The sequence below is a fragment of the Mustela erminea genome, chromosome 8 (genome assembly GCF_009829155.1).
Source record: "Mustela erminea isolate mMusErm1 chromosome 8, mMusErm1.Pri, whole genome shotgun sequence".
Lineage (NCBI taxonomy): Eukaryota > Metazoa > Chordata > Mammalia > Carnivora > Mustelidae > Mustela > Mustela erminea.
The window spans coordinates 101,342,967-101,360,420 of NC_045621.1; the positions used below are offsets into that span (position 1 = coordinate 101,342,967).

Here is a 17,454-nt window from a genome sequence, read left to right on the forward strand (position 1 = left end):
TCCACTTAAGGGACTATCCTTTATTCTGAGATTGGGGGTTAAAAAGCCTTTCTTTTAGGAAATGACAGAGAAAGACAATTGTTACAATTTCTTCATTGAAGTATAACTGAAATACAGTGTTATATTAGTTTCAGGGGCACAACATAGTGATTCGACAATTCTATGCATTACTCAGTGCTCACCACAATAAATGCAGTCACCGTAGGTCACCACACAATGTTATTACAGTAGTATTGACTATATTCCCCAGGCTGTACTTTTCATGTCTGTCACTTATTTATTCAATAACTGGAAGTTTGTACCTCTTTACTATTCCCTTCACCTATTTTGTTCAGCCTCCACCTGCCTCCCCTCAGGCATCCACCAATCTGTTTTCTGTATTTAAGAGTCTGTTTATTTTGATAGTTGTTACTCTTAAAGATTTCTTGCCTGGCAAGATACAGGTGGCAACCATAGATCAGTCTCCAGTTTTTTGCTTTAAAATTTTACAGACACATGTAATTAACAAATCTGGTAACTATTAATGTTGGTTCTCACACCCAGACAGGAGGCCCTTCAGCATTCCACATACAGCACAGAACATTCAGATGGGGACGCCTGGGTGGCTCAGTGGATTAAAGCCTCTGCCTTTGGCTCAGGTTGTGATCCCGGGGTCCTGGGATCCAGCCCTGCATCGGGCTCTCTGCTCAGCAGGGAGCCTGCTTTCCCCCTCTCGCTGCCTCTCTGCCTACTTGTGATCTCTGTCTGTCAAGTAAAAAAAAAAAAAAAAAAAAAAAAAGAACATTTAGATGTTCTAAAAGCCCAAACTAATGCCAGAAGATCACTTCCTTTTCATCACCTTCTCCTACCTGGACCAGATGTTTTGCACTCAAAGTTCTAGCTTAGGGCTGAGTAAGGTTGAATCACTAGAGATTCAGGCTTTGGGGGAAAAGCCAACAACTTCACAGCATGGTGGTGATGGAAGTTTCACTGATAATCAACTAAGGGTCTCTACTTCCTGTTTTCACAAAAAGGACCATGTACCATTCCTGCTGCATCAGAGGGAGAAAGTCCAACCAAGCCAATGAATCAAATTCTGAATTAAAGCCTTAGCTTCCAATTTACAGACTTTATGGGATCTGACTGAAAGTCTATTTCAGAGGAAGTTCCCAAACATAGTAACAAAACCAGAAAAGACTGTGGAACACTTACAAAGCACTTACTAAAACATGCTGGTCCCTCAGCTGAGTGCTAGCTACATATTAATGTACTTAATTCTCATCCTGTCAGACAGGTACTATTACTGTTTCTATTTAACAGATGCAAAGTTAAGTCATTTACCCAAGGTCATGCAGCTAAATGGCAGAGCCAAGATCTGAACCCAGGAAGTCTCAGTCTAATAATATCTTAACTAAGATATTAACTAATAATAATAATCTTACCACAGGACTGGAAGGCTCTTCAAGCAGGGGCTGCATGAATGGCAGAGTGGGAACAGTACAAGGTCCAGTGACAAGGAGTTCAGACAGGAATCTTGCTTGTCTGCACACCAGCTCTCTGGCCTTAAGCAAACCAGTTACTCTCTGTATCTCCTTGCCTCAGACATAATGACTGGGATTATAATAGGTGCTTCAAAGAACTCTATAAGGATCATTTGCAAAGCGCTGTTCACACAGCAGGCCCTTTGCGTCTCCTCTTTTCACAGTGCCCGGAGGAGGATGAGACACCAGACTGCAAGGATGTAGGGGTTGTACAGCGTGAGCCACTTAATCACAGAGCCTTGGGAAACAGCCAGGGTGGAAACAAGCTCCCATTAGACATCCAGTCATCAAATAAAAACAGACAGAGATCACAACTGCCAACACCGTGCCAGATATTCCACGAGGTGCTGGAGACACTACGGTGAGCAAGGCAGCTAGCTATGGTGCCTGCCCCCAAGAAGCTCACGGTCTGACAGGAGGGCAGAAGTGGTTACAAACTATAGCAAGAAAGATTCCTACGAAGGAAAGGAATATGGCCAGGAGGAGTGAATACGGCAAAGGAGGCTGTTCTAGATTAGGAGGGGGTCAATGGAAGCTTTCTCGAGGAGGTTTGGTAGAACTGAAATCTGAAAGATGAATATGGATTAAGTAGGAAATGAGAAAAACCTTGCAGCCTGAGGGAAAGGCCCTGTGACAGGAGGAAGCATAATAATATGTATGAGAAAACCGGAAAGAAAGTGAGAGAAGCTAGAACAGAAAGAACAAAGAAGAGCATGGAATAAGGTCAGGCTCGACAGGTGGGACAGGTCCAGGGCACGGAGTGCTACAAAGTTCTATCTTTACCAAAAGGTCAATGAAAAACAGTTAATGGGAACGTTCAAAGATCACGACAGAGGATGGTGAAACCAGAGTGGAAGAGATGGAGTACTGTCTCCTGAGGATGCCGTCAGGGGGCATCACCCTGCCGGACTCCACCAATTCCACACTACACCCATGAGGTCCAGGATCTAGGCCAGACAGCCTGACAGCAAGACCCGCTGTGGGGATTCTGACATGCAGAGGACAAGAAATCATGAAGAGGCTCTCACCTGGACAACAGGAAATATGTGAATAAAATCCATGCCCTGGATCTGGTGGGGCTCCAGCTGGTGTGGACACTTCATCCTTGGCAGGACTGAGACGATTTTTTCGGATAGTGCTCTGTTTGGAAAAAACCAGCAAAGAGTGAGAACACACTAAGTGGCCCTTAAGACATCTCTCAAGTCTGGGCGGCATTCCAGAAGAATCTGGGGCTTCTCAGCGCCAGACCGTGACCAAGCTTCTCCTGGCTGCCTGCAAAATGAGAAAAATAAGCACAATTTAGATGTGAGTGTATGTATGTGGCTGAGGCCACAATACTGCTTTCATGCTTTATTCCAGAATGTTTTTCTCCCTATCTTTTTTATATTAAACCACACCATTTCTTTTTTTTTTTTTTTTTAAATTTTATTTATTTATTTGACAGACAGAGATCACAAGCAGGCAGAGAGACAGGCAGAGTGAAAGGAAGGGAAGCAGGCTCCCGGCCAAGCAAAGAGCCCGAATCGGGGCTCGATCCCAGGACGCTGGGATCATGACCTGAGCCAAAGGCAAAGGCTTTAACCCACTGAGCCACCCAGGCGCCCCTTAAACCACACCATTTCTTTACGAAATTGTGGTGATGTCTGAGGTAGTAATTATTACTGAACGTCCTTACATGGTAAAATAGAAAGTTTTCAGTGTCCCATGTTCTTTTACATTTTGTTAAATACTGACCTACTTTTTCCAAAGATCTGGGAACCACTAGGTTAAATATTAAAAAAATGGTTCTAAACATCATTCAGGCAACAAATATTACCAGGCCCTGTGCTGGGTGCCCAGAATATTAAGACAAAACATGGGGCCCTATACTGGAAAAAAAAAAAATTTTTTTTGGAGTTCTTCACTATTGCATAAAAGTGTTTTTAAAATAAAAAGATAGCCTTTCTTTTTTTTAATACTTTAAAATTAATCCCAGATTTGGGGAAACCATGCCCTAGTTCTTTTTGTCCAGGGAGCAGAATTTTTCTGCTTCTCATGGGGGGCACTCTGATCTCTCTCCAACACCTTGCTTCAGTCCTAGAAAACATCAGGGAGTAGGGAGGGGAAGAACGGGGCTCCCTGAGACCCCAGAGCATCCTTCTAGCTCTGTTCAGGAGGCCAGCATCCTCCCCCTGCTCCTGCCTGGACCTGGGTGGGGCACTTTTATGGCTGGAGTGATAGAGCCATCTACGGGCAAGTCTACACCATGGCAGACTTCAGTTTCCTTCTCTACTCAGCTGATACTTGATCTCCAGATGTTGGGTTCTTGTTTCTTACATCCTAATTGGATCAGATTCAAGAGGAGAGAGCAGAGGTTATTTAGTGGGTCTGCCTTGAGAAACAGTCACAAGGCATGTCCTTGTGGGGCCATATGGAGAAATGGGGGCATCTGGCTCAGCTTACGTGGATAGTTTAGGTTACAGTCCCACCTAAAACCCTTCTAAAAAATAACCCTGTTACAGCAGCTACTGTGGTCTTGTCTCAAAGTGAAGACTGTTTTCCCAGGTCTTACTAGATGATTCAAATTCAGCAAGTCTGGGTCTACCTGAAGGATTCCTTGTTCAAGGAACAAGGAAACTTTTATCTTTCTGCAGCTCCATAATCCTTCCCAAAAAACAGACACCCTTAAGACCAACAACTAACAAAGGCCTGAGTGAGAGCAACTATTGTCTTATCTACGTTGCCCTTAGTAGATTCTATGCTCTCAGTCTTGGTGGGAACTAAGTACAATCTAGGGAGAAAAGCTAAACAGCTTCCCCAGGAATGGTCCTTGGAGAACACACTACAAAACTATGTTTATTCCTGGAAAGTAGCTTTACATGGTGGCACCAAGGTTATGACTGCTAAAAGAGAAATAGTCATGCCCACAGCTCCATGGATCACAATATCCATGTCCAGTCCAATATGTTAAGAGAAAAAATATGGTCAGGGGAAGACGGACACCCTACTGTATACATTCACAGAAGGAGAGGACACCCATCTCCCAGGAGGGAAGCCTAGGAGAGAACATTTTCACCTCCCACAGAGGGAGTGCATATGTGAATTATCCAGAAGGTCCGAGGCATGGAAGGACACTGTCCTGTGGCTCTCGGCCACTACTGCAATCCCTTCTCTCTGACCAGCATGTCTTTGGGACACATGTATCTTTCTGGTCACAAGATGTGTGGCTGCCCAATGGGAAAGCATTGGCTGGCCAGCTGTTGCTGGGGCTCAAATGGGATAGTTTGGTAGGTAAGTATTAACAAACCCAGTTGACAGCATATCTAAGGCTCTCTCTACAACACACTTTATTTTTTATTTTAATCTCCATCAGACTCTCATGTTTAATTTCTTTGAAACTTGTGAGGGGAAGAGGCTGGTGCTTAGTTGGCTCTGCATCCTAAACTCCAAGCTTAGCAAATGAAGGACTTGGCATTCTTGCTCAGGGCAGGTATTAACTGTTGATAGACATGGGGCTTTTCTGCTCAGTTATATTTTGGTTCAGTGGGAGGAAAGCTCCCCCTAGTGGCTACAGATCTGAGTCTGCAGAGGGCTACTGGTTGCATGGAACCATTCAGTAGCTTAAAAACAAGAGGCTCAGACCGCGAACACTATCCAGCTCAACCCTCTCTACTTTCAGACTGAGTTGTCTCTGGCCACTGATCAGAGACTGACTACCTTTCCGGGTTATAAAGGCCCTGAGGGAAGGCTGCCCCGGGTCATCTCGGGGTTTATAAGCCTATTAAACCTGCCTCCCAGAACTCACTGCCAAGACTGAGGTCTTACTCGCAGCATATGGAAGCAGCTGGAGGCACAAATACTGCTGGACTGAGGGAGGGACGTGGGGGAGACACAGGCAGGCTGGGGGGAGGGGAGAAAAGTCAGGAGAACTTCCTGTGGAAGCCCACCAGCCCCTATCTGTTTCTCTCTGTAGCTCAGGGTAGACTCTCTGACTTTCTGAAAATCTGGGAAAATGACAAATGCAGAGGTCCCCCGTCAGGTTTCCTAGCCTACTAAGACTGAACAACGCCCACTTGCGACTACAGGTGATTGGTTGGATTCCTTCAGTTTCTAAGTGTTCAGTACATGGTTTCCTTCTCCACTGCAAACAGTTTGAAAGAGAGTGAATTAAACCAGGGTGCAAATTCCAGTTCCATCACTGGCTCTGAGACTTCTGGCAAGTCACCTGATCTCTCTGGTCCAGTACTCCTATCATACAATGAGGGAAAAATGCCTTTCCTCCTTATTTGAACTTACAGTGAAGGTGAAACAGTAAAATGCGTGCACAAGTGCTCTGCACACAGGTGCCTCCTACTTCTGTGTTACCGCACTCCATTATGAGCCTAAAATTCTCATGACCTCTGAGCACAGGACTCTGTAGTATGGGACTTTAGGAAAGGCTGGGAGAGCATAGACAGAAGGAGGGTATAGACAGAAGGCAGAAGCTCATGAAACCCTCCAGCAAAAAGGATCAACAAGAAGAGAGAGTCCTCAACTGGGCATACACAGAAAAGAGCCTGAAAGATAATGACGCTCTCAAGAGGTAAGTGCACTCCTCAGACAGTGCTATCTGGCCCCCTATCACATCAGCTGGGACATACTGAGGCACTGCAAACAGAAGGCAGTATTAAGTCTAAATTGTACACAACCAGAACATATTAGAAAACCAAACAGAAAAGACTTTTGAATAATTCAGTACACTGTGGCTATGGCATTTCTCTTACAGATAACAGAGAACCGAATGCCTGATGCACTGCTAGAGGCTGGTGGATCTTCAGTCCTGCAAACTGCTGCCCTCAGCTTCGCCCACAATTACAGTCCATGGCTCTGCACTTAAAACACACTAAGTACCTACCAGAGAACATACTACTGGATATCCTCAACCCCTTATCCAAACCCTCTGGGGCACATGTGTTTCAGAATTCACAACTTTTTAGATGTTTGCACTTTCATGGACCTAACAGGCATATACTATATATTATGTAGAGCCCAAGTGAAATCTAGACTTGAAATGATTATTTCTGCAGCAAAAGTTATGAATATTTACCTATGTGGGGGTCCATATAGACTATAAATAGCCTTAAGAAAGTTCAGGTCATGTTTTGTTCCCAAATCAATTTTGTACCCATACGTAGAATGAAAGAAGCCTGTTTTCATTGTTTTTTAGATTTCAGATTAAGAATCTGTATAAAAACACTGTACTCCAGTATCTGTTAAGAGTACTGTCACTGCTGGGAAAGTATAATAACTCTCAAGGACACGAAAGTGAAAAAGGGGCTAAGAACCACTCTGAAACACCAAGGGAGTTTAGGAAGAAGGGCTACATGGAATCTAGGAAATGGGAAGACTGGTGCAGAAAGAATGCACTAATGAAATCCCAGAACGTCAGGGGTGCCGTAGGTGTCAAAAGCAATCACTTAAACTGAAACAGAAAGAGGCTTCATTCAGGAGTATCTTTGAGAAGATAGTGAATTTATGTTAATAAACAGACTAAGAAAGAATCTGGTCAATCTTAGCTATAGGTAAGGATATGGTGCTTCTTTGTGGGAAAAAGAAAAAGGCAATCAGAAACTCAAGGAAAATAAGCTGGATAAACATGAGGCAAATTACAGCAAGCCTGATTTTCAGTGACTTTTTGTACAGACCACCTCCACTTGCTTAGGCCAAACCCCTCAGAACCAGTCTTGACTCTGCTCTTACTCACACCCAGATCCAATCTGTCATGACATTCTGTTGTTTCTCCCTTCCAAGAGGATCCAGAATCCCTCCATCCAGAATCCCTCCATCCAGAATCCCTCCACTGCTAGCCCACTGTCCTGGCCACCATCTTCTCCCCTGAGCACGGCTACAGTATGCTTAAGAATCTCCCTGCTGCTAACTTCATCCCCTCACTCAGTAATCAGAGGGGTCCTTCTAAATCCGATTATGAACAGATTATGTTCCTCCTCTGCTCAAAACCCTTCAAGAATTTCCCATCTCGCTCAGAGTAAACTCAAAGCCTTTATTTACTCTGACCTACGAAGTTCTAGCCGATCTGGCCCCTACAACCTGCCCCTCTCCCATTGTTCCCTCCGCTCCAGCTCACTGTACACCAAGCAAGCTTCTGCTGGGAGCCTTCACGCTCACCGTCTCCTTTGTTTGGAACCCTCTTTTCTCAAGTCTTAGCTCCCATATCACCTCTTCAATGAGGCCATGCTGACTTAAAGTCACACAACTTCCTCCAAAGCATGTCCCTCTTCATATACCATTCCAGCTGTAATTTTTTTTCAAAGCACATATTATTTCTATATGTAATTCCATTATTTATTATATTAGTTGTTTCTGGTCTGTCTCACCGCCAAAGACTCTAAGCTCTGTGAGGGCAGGACATGTTTCATTAACATACCCTAAGTACCCAGAACAATGCCTGACCCATAGGCGGGACTCCATAAATATTTGGTGAGTCAATGAATACATAAGGATTCTTTTTGACTGTAATATTTGAATATTCTTCACCAAACAGCACCACTGTCATCCAAAAGATTATATTTCTTTTTCTCTGGCACCATCACAATTCTTAGTTCTTATTGTAAACACTGTTAATAGATTTACTTTTAGAATCTACTTGTAGATAAAGCATGGACAATTTAATTGCTAGTACAGAAAACAGACCATAAATATTATGCCCTAAACATTGTAAGAGTAATGATATGCTGGTAAATGGAGGCTGAAAGGAAGAAGGAAAAACGGAGAGCAAAAACATTTACACTACATAGTTAGGAACCAGGAGAAACCATCTCATATAAATGAGTCAAGAAACAGCAGCTTATATTGATTAAAGCTATCCAACTAATCCTAGAAAAACAGATAATAATTACAAAAGTGGAAGAGGAGAGGCAAAGGGGATGTAGTGAGTAGCACAGGTGAGCTAAATTCCTCCTCTTATCAGATTTAAATGAAAAATACATAATTAGAGATATGGAAGTGAGCTCTTTGAAAAAATCTAAAAGCTAAACAGGCAAAGATGGTTCTTTCCAGGGAATAAAACCAGGGTTTTATAGAATGGGAATAGGGAGAGATGTTAGCAGTATATTTTGTACCCTTTGGCAGTATTTGAATTTTTTTTTTTTAACTTCATGAAGGTGGCACCTACACAATAAAAACAAAATAATATATAATAAAAAATAAAATAAAAAACACATGTCTGGATTAAGCCCAGCCAGCAGAGAGTAGAGCCACACACATAGACTCCATCCCACCGACTCCTAGTAAGAACTTTTCACGACAGGTCACTGACTGCAATGCCACGGTCCCAGAGTGACAGATGCTCCAGATGCAGAGCTCATCTATTCATGGCTGGGCACTGAGGAGCACAGTGTCACAGAGAACAGTATGTCCTCTTTAACGAGCAGCCCAGAGATGTCCTTTGGTCCTGTTATTGTAAGAATTTCGGTGATTCCGTGGGACCAATTTTTCTTCAGCCTGGAAACTATGAATTGGGTAATTTATCATGCGTTTCTCTTTTTGTTGGCTGCCAGAAAGCCTGGAGCCAAGTCTGTGGCTCACCCTTATAAAAACACGGCATGTTGTGGCCCGTGACAAATGTTGTAGCCTTATCCCCACCTCAGTTTGTTTTCCGTTTGCTTTGCTTTGCCTTTTCTCTATCACTGCTTCATATACATATTTGTGAACTACCTTCAATCCATTTGGAAGAGTTTTTTTCCTGGGGGAGGATTAAGCTTCAGAAAAATTAAGTCACAGATGCACAGAGATCTGAAATCACAAATCTCTCTCCTGACAGATAAGGAAACAGGCTTGTCCAAGGTTACACAGCTGCCCACTGGCAGGGCAGGGCAGAATGTGGGAGCCTAGTGGTCTAATGAGATCACCAAACCCCTGGTGAGCTACGGAAGACTGGGCGGGGTCCACTCAGGTGAAACCTGTAACAGGGAGTCCATGCTGCCTTCTCTCAGTGGCAGGCAAAGTGCAGCTCTGCCTTACGAAGAAGCAAAAAGGGGAGGGAAAGCGTCTCTTCTCACTCTGCTCAGCTTCCATCCAGTACCTTCCTTCCAGCTGCCTTTGGAAAGAGATAAACTAAGTAGTCCGGGACACTCTTAGAGAGTATCAGAAAAACTATTAGAGCTGCTGAACATCACTCATCATTGGGGGAAATGCAAATCAAAACCGCAGTGAGATATTACCTCCCACTTGTTAAAATGTTTAAACTCAAAAAGACTAACAAAAAAGATAACTAACACTGGCAAGGCCACAGAGAAAGGGGAACTTTTGTCCACTGCTGGTGAGACTGTAAATTGGTGCACCGGCTATGGAAAACAGTATGGATGTTCCTCAGAAAATTAAAAAATTAAAAATTCTAAAAAATCATAGAACTACCTATGACCCAGCAATTTTATTTTGGGTATTTAACAGAAGGAAATGAAATCAGGATCTCAAAGAGATACCTGTAGCCCCACATTCATGGCAGCATTACTCACAATGGCCAACTGAGGAAACAACCTGAGTGTCCATCCACGGAAGAATGGATAAGGAAGATATGGTGTGTGTTCACTCTGGAACATTATTCCACCATAAAAGAAAAAAGGAAATCCTGCTCTTTGCAACAACATGGATGGACCTTGAGAGCATTATGCGAAGTGAAAGAAGTCAGAGAAAAACAAATACTGTATATTTTCATGTGTATGTGGGAGTCTAAAGTAACTGAATTCACAGAAACAGAGAACAGACTGGTGGTTGCCAGAGGTAAAGAGTGTGGGGTGAGGGAACTAGGGGAAGGGTGACAAGAAGTACAAAAGGTACTCGTAATTATAAGATAGATATGTCCTGGGGATGTGATGTACAGCAAGGAGACTTGAGTTAACAATACTGTATTGTGTATTTTGAAAGTTGCCAAGAGCGTAGATGTTCACATCACAAGAAAAAGTTGTGATAACAAAGTTCACATAAAGTTATGATAAGAAAAAGTTCGTATCACAAGAAAAAACATTTATAGCTATACGAAGTGATGGATGTTAACTGAACTTACTGTGGTGATAATTTTGCAATACATATATCAAATCATTGTGTTGTACATCTTAAATCAATACAATGTTATGTGACGATAATCTCTCAATGAAACTAGAAAAAGAGAGTGAGAAAGAGAATAGTCTGAGCATGAAATGATGTATAGGCTAGCTTTGTGACTGTGGCTTCTATCAAACTCCGTTTCATAATCTATAAAACTGTGATAATACATACTTGTTGCAATGAAAATCAAAACAAAATATGTAAGGCATCTAGCACAATTTTTGGCACATAGAGAATACTCAAAAGCTCGTTCCCTTCTCCCCCTTTAGGCTCATCTGTGGCAAACCCTAATAACTTACATTTTTTGTCCTATTGTAGAGTTTTCCTGAAAGAGCAAATCAACGTCTATGTCAAAGCTGCAAGTGGTAATGCACCAAGTCATCCCTCCTACTACCTGCAAGACACAAAGAAAATACCTGTTTTCTCCTTCTAGTCTGGGGAGAGGGGAGGAAATGGAAGGGAGAAAAATACGTCGTTTTTTATAGAATCAGTGATCATACAAAAGTGTATCTCGTTAGAGAGAGAGCACATGTCCTTCTGACTCCATCAACTACAACTCATCTAAAACAGTACCGCCGAATAAAACTTCCTGCAGCGATGGAAATGTCCTGTGTGCATACTGTCCAGTACACACATGGCACACATGGGGCTAGTGTGACCAAGAAGCTGACTTATACTATGAAACAAACATATCATTCACAGATCCTCCTTATGTTGAGACATTAACTCTTAGCCAGGAGAAGGCTTAATCCAGTTTTAGGTAAGTGCCAGATTCCAGAGGAATTACGTGTTTTGAAGATCAGACAGGTTAGTAGCAAGGCTGACATTCGTGGCTCATTACTGAATTTCCGTACATCTTGCTTTTTTCATGTATCTAAAGGAGAGAAGAATCCCTGTTCTACTTTTCGCAGGGGACCTTTCAGAGGTGCAAATGACCTCTGAGGTTAAAAACAAAACAAAACAAAACAAAACAAAAACAAACAAAAACTCCAGCTAAATACTTTTTAGATATAGCTCGATGGGGACTCTAATCTCTGGCTGTGTTTAAACACAGTGAGATGCCTATAAATACAGATTCCGGGCCCCAGCCCAGATCTAACCAAATATCAAAGGGTGAGGCCGCAACATCTGTATTATAAAACAGTCCACAGCGATTGTTATGCCAAGCCAGGCCGTGGTCCACTGGGGCACTCAACACTTTCTTCCACGAGGAAGCTTTTCTGGCCTGCTCTGTCTGATCTGGAAGCTTCATTTCTGCTGCACTTACTACATCATGACACTGAGTATGCTGCTTTGCTTGTCTCCCTTCCCTATTCTATAGAAGCTGGCCTCCTTGAGTACAGGGCCTTGGTCTGGTCTTTGTGCCCTCAATACTTATTACTATGACTCGTACAGGATTCTTGAAGGTTCTGCTGAATTAACAGACTTCAACCCATAGTGACTTTTCTCCCCCCATAGTGACACTCACTGCCTCCAAATTCAGAACTAACCATCATTAGAATATGTGGCAATTGTGTGCACAATGACTTGGGACAGCTCCTTATTAACTCAGATTTTATCCCACATAACCTTTCTCTCTCCACCCAAACTGTAAGTTCCTTAAAAGGAAGAACTAGTTCTAATGTTTTTTGCACTTCCCAAAGCTCTGTATACAGAAAAGGAATTCAAGGCATATCTACTGACACATTTTTATTTTCTTGTAATAGGAAATTGGAACACTTCTAATAACGAACCTGAATCCAAGAGAAACATGGACATTAGAGAAAGTAAAAACACAACCTCTTCCTCTTTTCTCAGCCCTGGTAAACCACTCCGTCCCAACAAAACACAGCCTAATGTTTAGAAAGGTTTCCTCTTACCTTGTCAAAAGGTGACAAACCTTTAATTCGTGCCCTGAAATATCCAGCTGCAACCAAAAGTTCCAGAATTTCAGTCAGCTTGACGTTTTGTTCTTCATCTTCTCTTGTTTCAACCTAGAAGAAGAGCCAAAAGTTAGGCTGCTAAAATCCATCTTGAATAAAGGAACACTGGGTGTATTTCTGACGCCACAATTTAATAGCTGAGGAGCTGGTGACATTGGCTTTCTTGCTGTGTTCATGCTGGAGCATGGGGACACAGTGCCACCAGAGTCACAAAGAACAGCATCCTCAGGCCTCGATAAGCTGTGTTTACTGTCACAGGTGGCAAGAAATGACACACAGGCGATAAAGATTACGCCTCTGGTGCTGAAGAAAACCAGGGACAGGCAGATTACAGCATATTACCTCCCTGTTCTCTAACGCATCGCTTACTTGACAGATTCCGACTAAATAATAAACTTCTAACAGACAAAAACAAGGTTTTTTTTTTTTTGTTTGTTTGTTTTAACTTTATGCACATCTTGGTCCCAAAAGCTACTGACAAACAGAGCAAGAACAAAGAAGGGAGTTCAAATATGTGTCTTTCTCTGCACTTCTCTTTAGATCTCTAAAGCAAATACAAGGCGGGCTTTCAACCCAGATCCACTGAAGGATGATTACTGCCACAAAATGGGATTGCCTTAAAAATAATAAATTCAGGGGCACCTGGGTGGCTCAGTGGGTTAAAGCCTCTGCCTTCGGCTTAGGTCATGATCCCAGAGTTCTGGGATCGAGCCCCGCTTTGGGCTCCCTGCTCGGCGGAGAGCCTGCTTCCCTCTCACTCTCTGCCTGCCTCTCCGCCCACGTGTGATCTCTGTCAAATAAATAAATAAATAAATAAATAAAATCTTTAAAAAAATAATAAATTCATCTAATATATTTGAATAGGGACCTGATTTTAAAATTTTAAGTTGTATCTTACCTTTGCTCCCAGGTGTTGACAACTTAAAACTACTGACGTATTCTAGTGCTTTTGCCTCCATCTGCTTTCACCTCATCTGCTTTATTATACATGTCACATTGACCTCCTCCCTTTCATTTACACTTCCTGCCAGGACTACTGCAACTGCCTCTCAATCTTCTTTTTGTTAATCTGTTTTCCTCCCTCCCTCCTAAATCACAACTTTCAGATCTTCCCCCTTTAGCTCATCCCCCAGACCTTATCATTAACACATCATACACTGTCTGTAAGATAAACTCCAACATTCTTAGTCTGGCATTTGGATCTTTGGCTGCAACCTATCTTTTCAGCTCCAGCCTTCACCTCCCTCCGGAACAATCCAGTCGTGGTATGGACAACCTCAAGCCTGGCTCATTCCCCTTTCTTCACTATTCATACCCCTTCTCTTCTCCTGATACTCCCTAACCACCCAGAAACCAGTTTCAAATTCTAGCTCCTATTTGATGCCAACCCTGACAAATGCAGCCAGAAATGGTCACACCTCTGCATTTCTCTTTTATTTATAGTTCTAGCCATTCATACAATTAAGTATCAACCTCTTCTGAGTGAAATGTCTGGTGTTAATATATATGCCTGTCTTTTGAAATGGCCTATTAACTGGATCAGGAGAGGACAATATTTTATTCAGTCATGTTTACAACTCTTCTGAAGCAGCACTAGACTCAGAGGGCAATTAAATACGGAATGACATGTTCAATCATCACACAAAGTGCATGACCTATGCCAGTCATAGATTAACGAAATGTTTTCGTAGTCATGACACTGATAATGGAAATTCAAGTTTATTTTGAAGTACAAATTGCCAGGAGAGGGAGCTTACATATTAACAAATAGTTGAACAAAGAATTATTAAAATGACTGACAATCTCTTGCAGTAGGAGGTGGTAAAGGCGACACCTTGTTTCCCTCCTCAAATCACCTTGGTCCAAGCTATCAAAGCATTTCCTGGTTCTTAGGGGACATGCAAAAATAAAGTAATATTAATTATTCACACCTTCTCTTCCTTTGCAAAAGATCTGGGATAGTTAAGCAACATCTCTAAGCGGGGAGACTCAAAGAAGAGAGAAGGTGAAGAGCGATATGGTTCACAAAGTAGGAGGAGAAGAGAAAAATGGGATGATATAAGCATTTTCTTCAAACTCCTAGGATGTAAAACATGAACCTTTCATTTGTTCAGTCATCACTAATCATGAAAACACTTCCAAGAAGAGGACATTTCATCCCAGGAGGATTATTCCTGGTTTGCCTGGACCTAATGAACACCCACTGCCAACCCCAAGGCAGATGCATGGCCCGTGGTTTTTATCCACTCATCCCCAGAAAGGAGAAGTATGTATAGTTTTGCAATATAATCTGTGAAATAACTTCTGGTGCAAGACACTGAATGGAGACTGTTAGTTAAGACTCCACATTCACTTCACAGATTAATACTGAAACAAAATGAGAAAGAGCCACAGGTTAACACACAGTGACTGAACGAATGCCCTCTCTTGACGGTATCAAAAGCCATCAGATTGGCTAATACACCCATTGTTAAAAAACTAAAATTCTGATAAAGATGAATGACTGTGAGGCTCTTAAACCAGGCACTCTAAATTTTCATTGCTCTGTACTATAGCTCATGGAAGCTGGAAGGCAGTGCCAAGTCTAGCTATCTTCTCTATCCTTCACAGACATAGAGTAAAGGGTTTAAAAAATTAAATTTAAAGAATTAACTGGATTAGTGACAGCTTAATGACACAGACTATCCATATTCATAGGTACTGGTCTTTGAACAGAATGATACTTATTTAACTCTATCTACCCTCTGTGCCTCCTAATTGCCAAGAACTGTCTTAGGTCCCCTAGAAAAGTGACAAATCAGACCCAGCCTCCTGGCAGTCAGAGAAAGGTTACACAAAGGACTCAGAGGACCATGTTGCTTTTTATTTTAGAAAGATCCCCATTTATAGTACTGTAGGACAATGAATTAAAGGAATTTAAGGTGGAACCTGAGAGGCCAGACAGGAGTCTACAGCAAAAGGTCAGGCAAAAACTCGATAAGAGCCTAAAACAAACAAGTGACAAACAAGAAATATCAAACAGCAGGATACAGCTCTGAGTCTTCACAATCCCCCATTCCATCGATGTAATATGCATGTAACGTTTTACCTAATAGAAGGGTTCTGACAACAGGACATTTCTTAGGTTTTCCTAAGATTACAACAAAATGGACTTACATTCTGTGCACACACACTCACAGATAAATCTGTCCTTCCATCACTATATCCCCAGCTTTTATGCACAGAACAGCGATCCCTCAATTAGTGGGTACTTGTGGGATGAAGAACTGAGGGGATGAAGAACTGAGGATTAGGAGAGGGTCGGGTGGGTGGGATGACAGGCGGTTGAAAGGGAAGGAACCACTCATCATGTCAAGGCATCAGTCCTCCTGCCAAATGCCTGCTTCAAAACCTTAGGAGGGGGACAGAGGTGCAGTGTGGGTTCCATTTCTTTCCAGAATCTAGTAATCTAAACTAGACTTAGCTTTGGAGTAAAGCGACTGGAAGAGAAGACACTTGCAAACCACCTAGCTCTAGGAATGACACTTGCAGTCAGAAGGAAATGCACGTTCCCTTTATGCCTAGCCAGTGTGGAAATCCGGCCACTGATTATCCTATCCCTTAGGACCGAGTGAGTATTCAATGACACCGCTGTAAGGAAAGGCACCCGCTACGCTCTGGAGAAGCAGCCACGCTTCCGCCAGGCGCACTGCCGGGCCACACAGCCCCACCGGACAGCGCGTCGCCTCCCGCAGACAACCCAGTGCGCGCACGGTTCCCAAACTTCCAGCTGCTACAGGGTCTGGTGTGCATTTCCTGCACACACCGAGGCGAGTTGGGGGTGGGGGGTCGGGACCCCGCGGGCCCCTCGGGGCGGCGACGGGCGCCACAAGGTCACCGCCCTTGGCACAACCCGAGCCCGGACCGTCCCAGCACGCGTCTCGTGACTCCCAGGGCGCTGCAGCCCCGGGTTTCGGGGCGAGCCCTGCGGCGCCAGGGGTGGGGGACACTGCCCGGGAGAAGTAGGACCTCGGGCCCCGCGGCGCCTGGGGCTGCGTGGGGCTAGGTATGGGGCTGGGAAGACCACCTCCCTCCCCGGGGACCCGAGAGCGGCTGAAGTTTGTCCCCGCCCCCGCCCAGGCAGGGGGACCTCCCCGGTCCCCAGCGCATAGGGCCAACTCTTCCCGCCTGGGACACACCTGAGAAGGGGGCGGGGCGCTCCAAACGCTTCCCGGGCGCCGCTCTGCCCGCCACCCCGCGGGCTCGGCCCTCTCCCAGGAACCCGGACGTGTCTGGGAGAGGGAGGTCCTTACCTCCGGGAGACCCTGGCCCTCCGGGCCCTTGGGCAACCCCATGGTCCTGTGACAGCCCTGCGGCGGCAGCAAAGCTCGCGGAGCGCCCGGAGGAAGCTGTCCCCGGACGCGGAGCTGCTACCGGGGTGGAGGCAAAGCGGAAACTTCCTCCGCCGTCGCTGCAGCCGCCGCCGGCCGGGAGCTCGGCGGTCCGGCGGAGCATGCGCGTTAGGACGGGAGCGCGGCGCGACTGCGCCTGCGTGAGAGCCGCCCCGGGGCAAGGCCGGACGGCGGGGGAAGCTGGAACTACGGTCCCGGCTGGGCTCCGTGGCCGATGTTCCGCGGGAGCCGCGCTCCAGAGCTCCGCACTTTTCTCCGAGTCCTTCACAAAAGGGGCGATTCCCTCACCTCGGGGAAATTTTGCATTTTGGCTCCCTCTCTGCGTTTCACAGGCATCGGATGCCCCCAGTGGAGTTGCTGTCCGCTCCGCGAGCCGGACTTTGGAAGCTCCCTCAGTCTGGTGTTGAAATTCCAGCATGAAATGCGTTTGGGAATTCCAGACCTCGGCCCGGTTCTAGCTGAATCGGCCTGTCCCCCTGCTTCACGCGCACTTGCGCTAACTTCTCGATATGTATACGGACCAAGGAACAGAGCCCCCCA

The 17,454-nt window shown here is 44.5% G+C and overlaps 1 protein-coding gene across 1 annotated transcript in view; it reads right to left on the reverse strand.

Moving 5' to 3' along the window:
• CCDC93 (coiled-coil domain containing 93) overlaps positions 1–17,018 on the reverse strand; it is an 86,571-nt gene extending 69,553 nt beyond the window's left edge. The window contains 4 exon segments of the mRNA XM_032353845.1: positions 2,549–2,660; positions 10,901–10,995; positions 12,461–12,574; positions 16,816–17,018. Coding sequence (XP_032209736.1) covers positions 2,549–2,660; positions 10,901–10,995; positions 12,461–12,574; positions 16,816–16,857 — 363 coding nt within the window. The 5' untranslated portion in view covers positions 16,858–17,018.
• Positions 17,019–17,454: the final 436 nt, after the last annotated feature.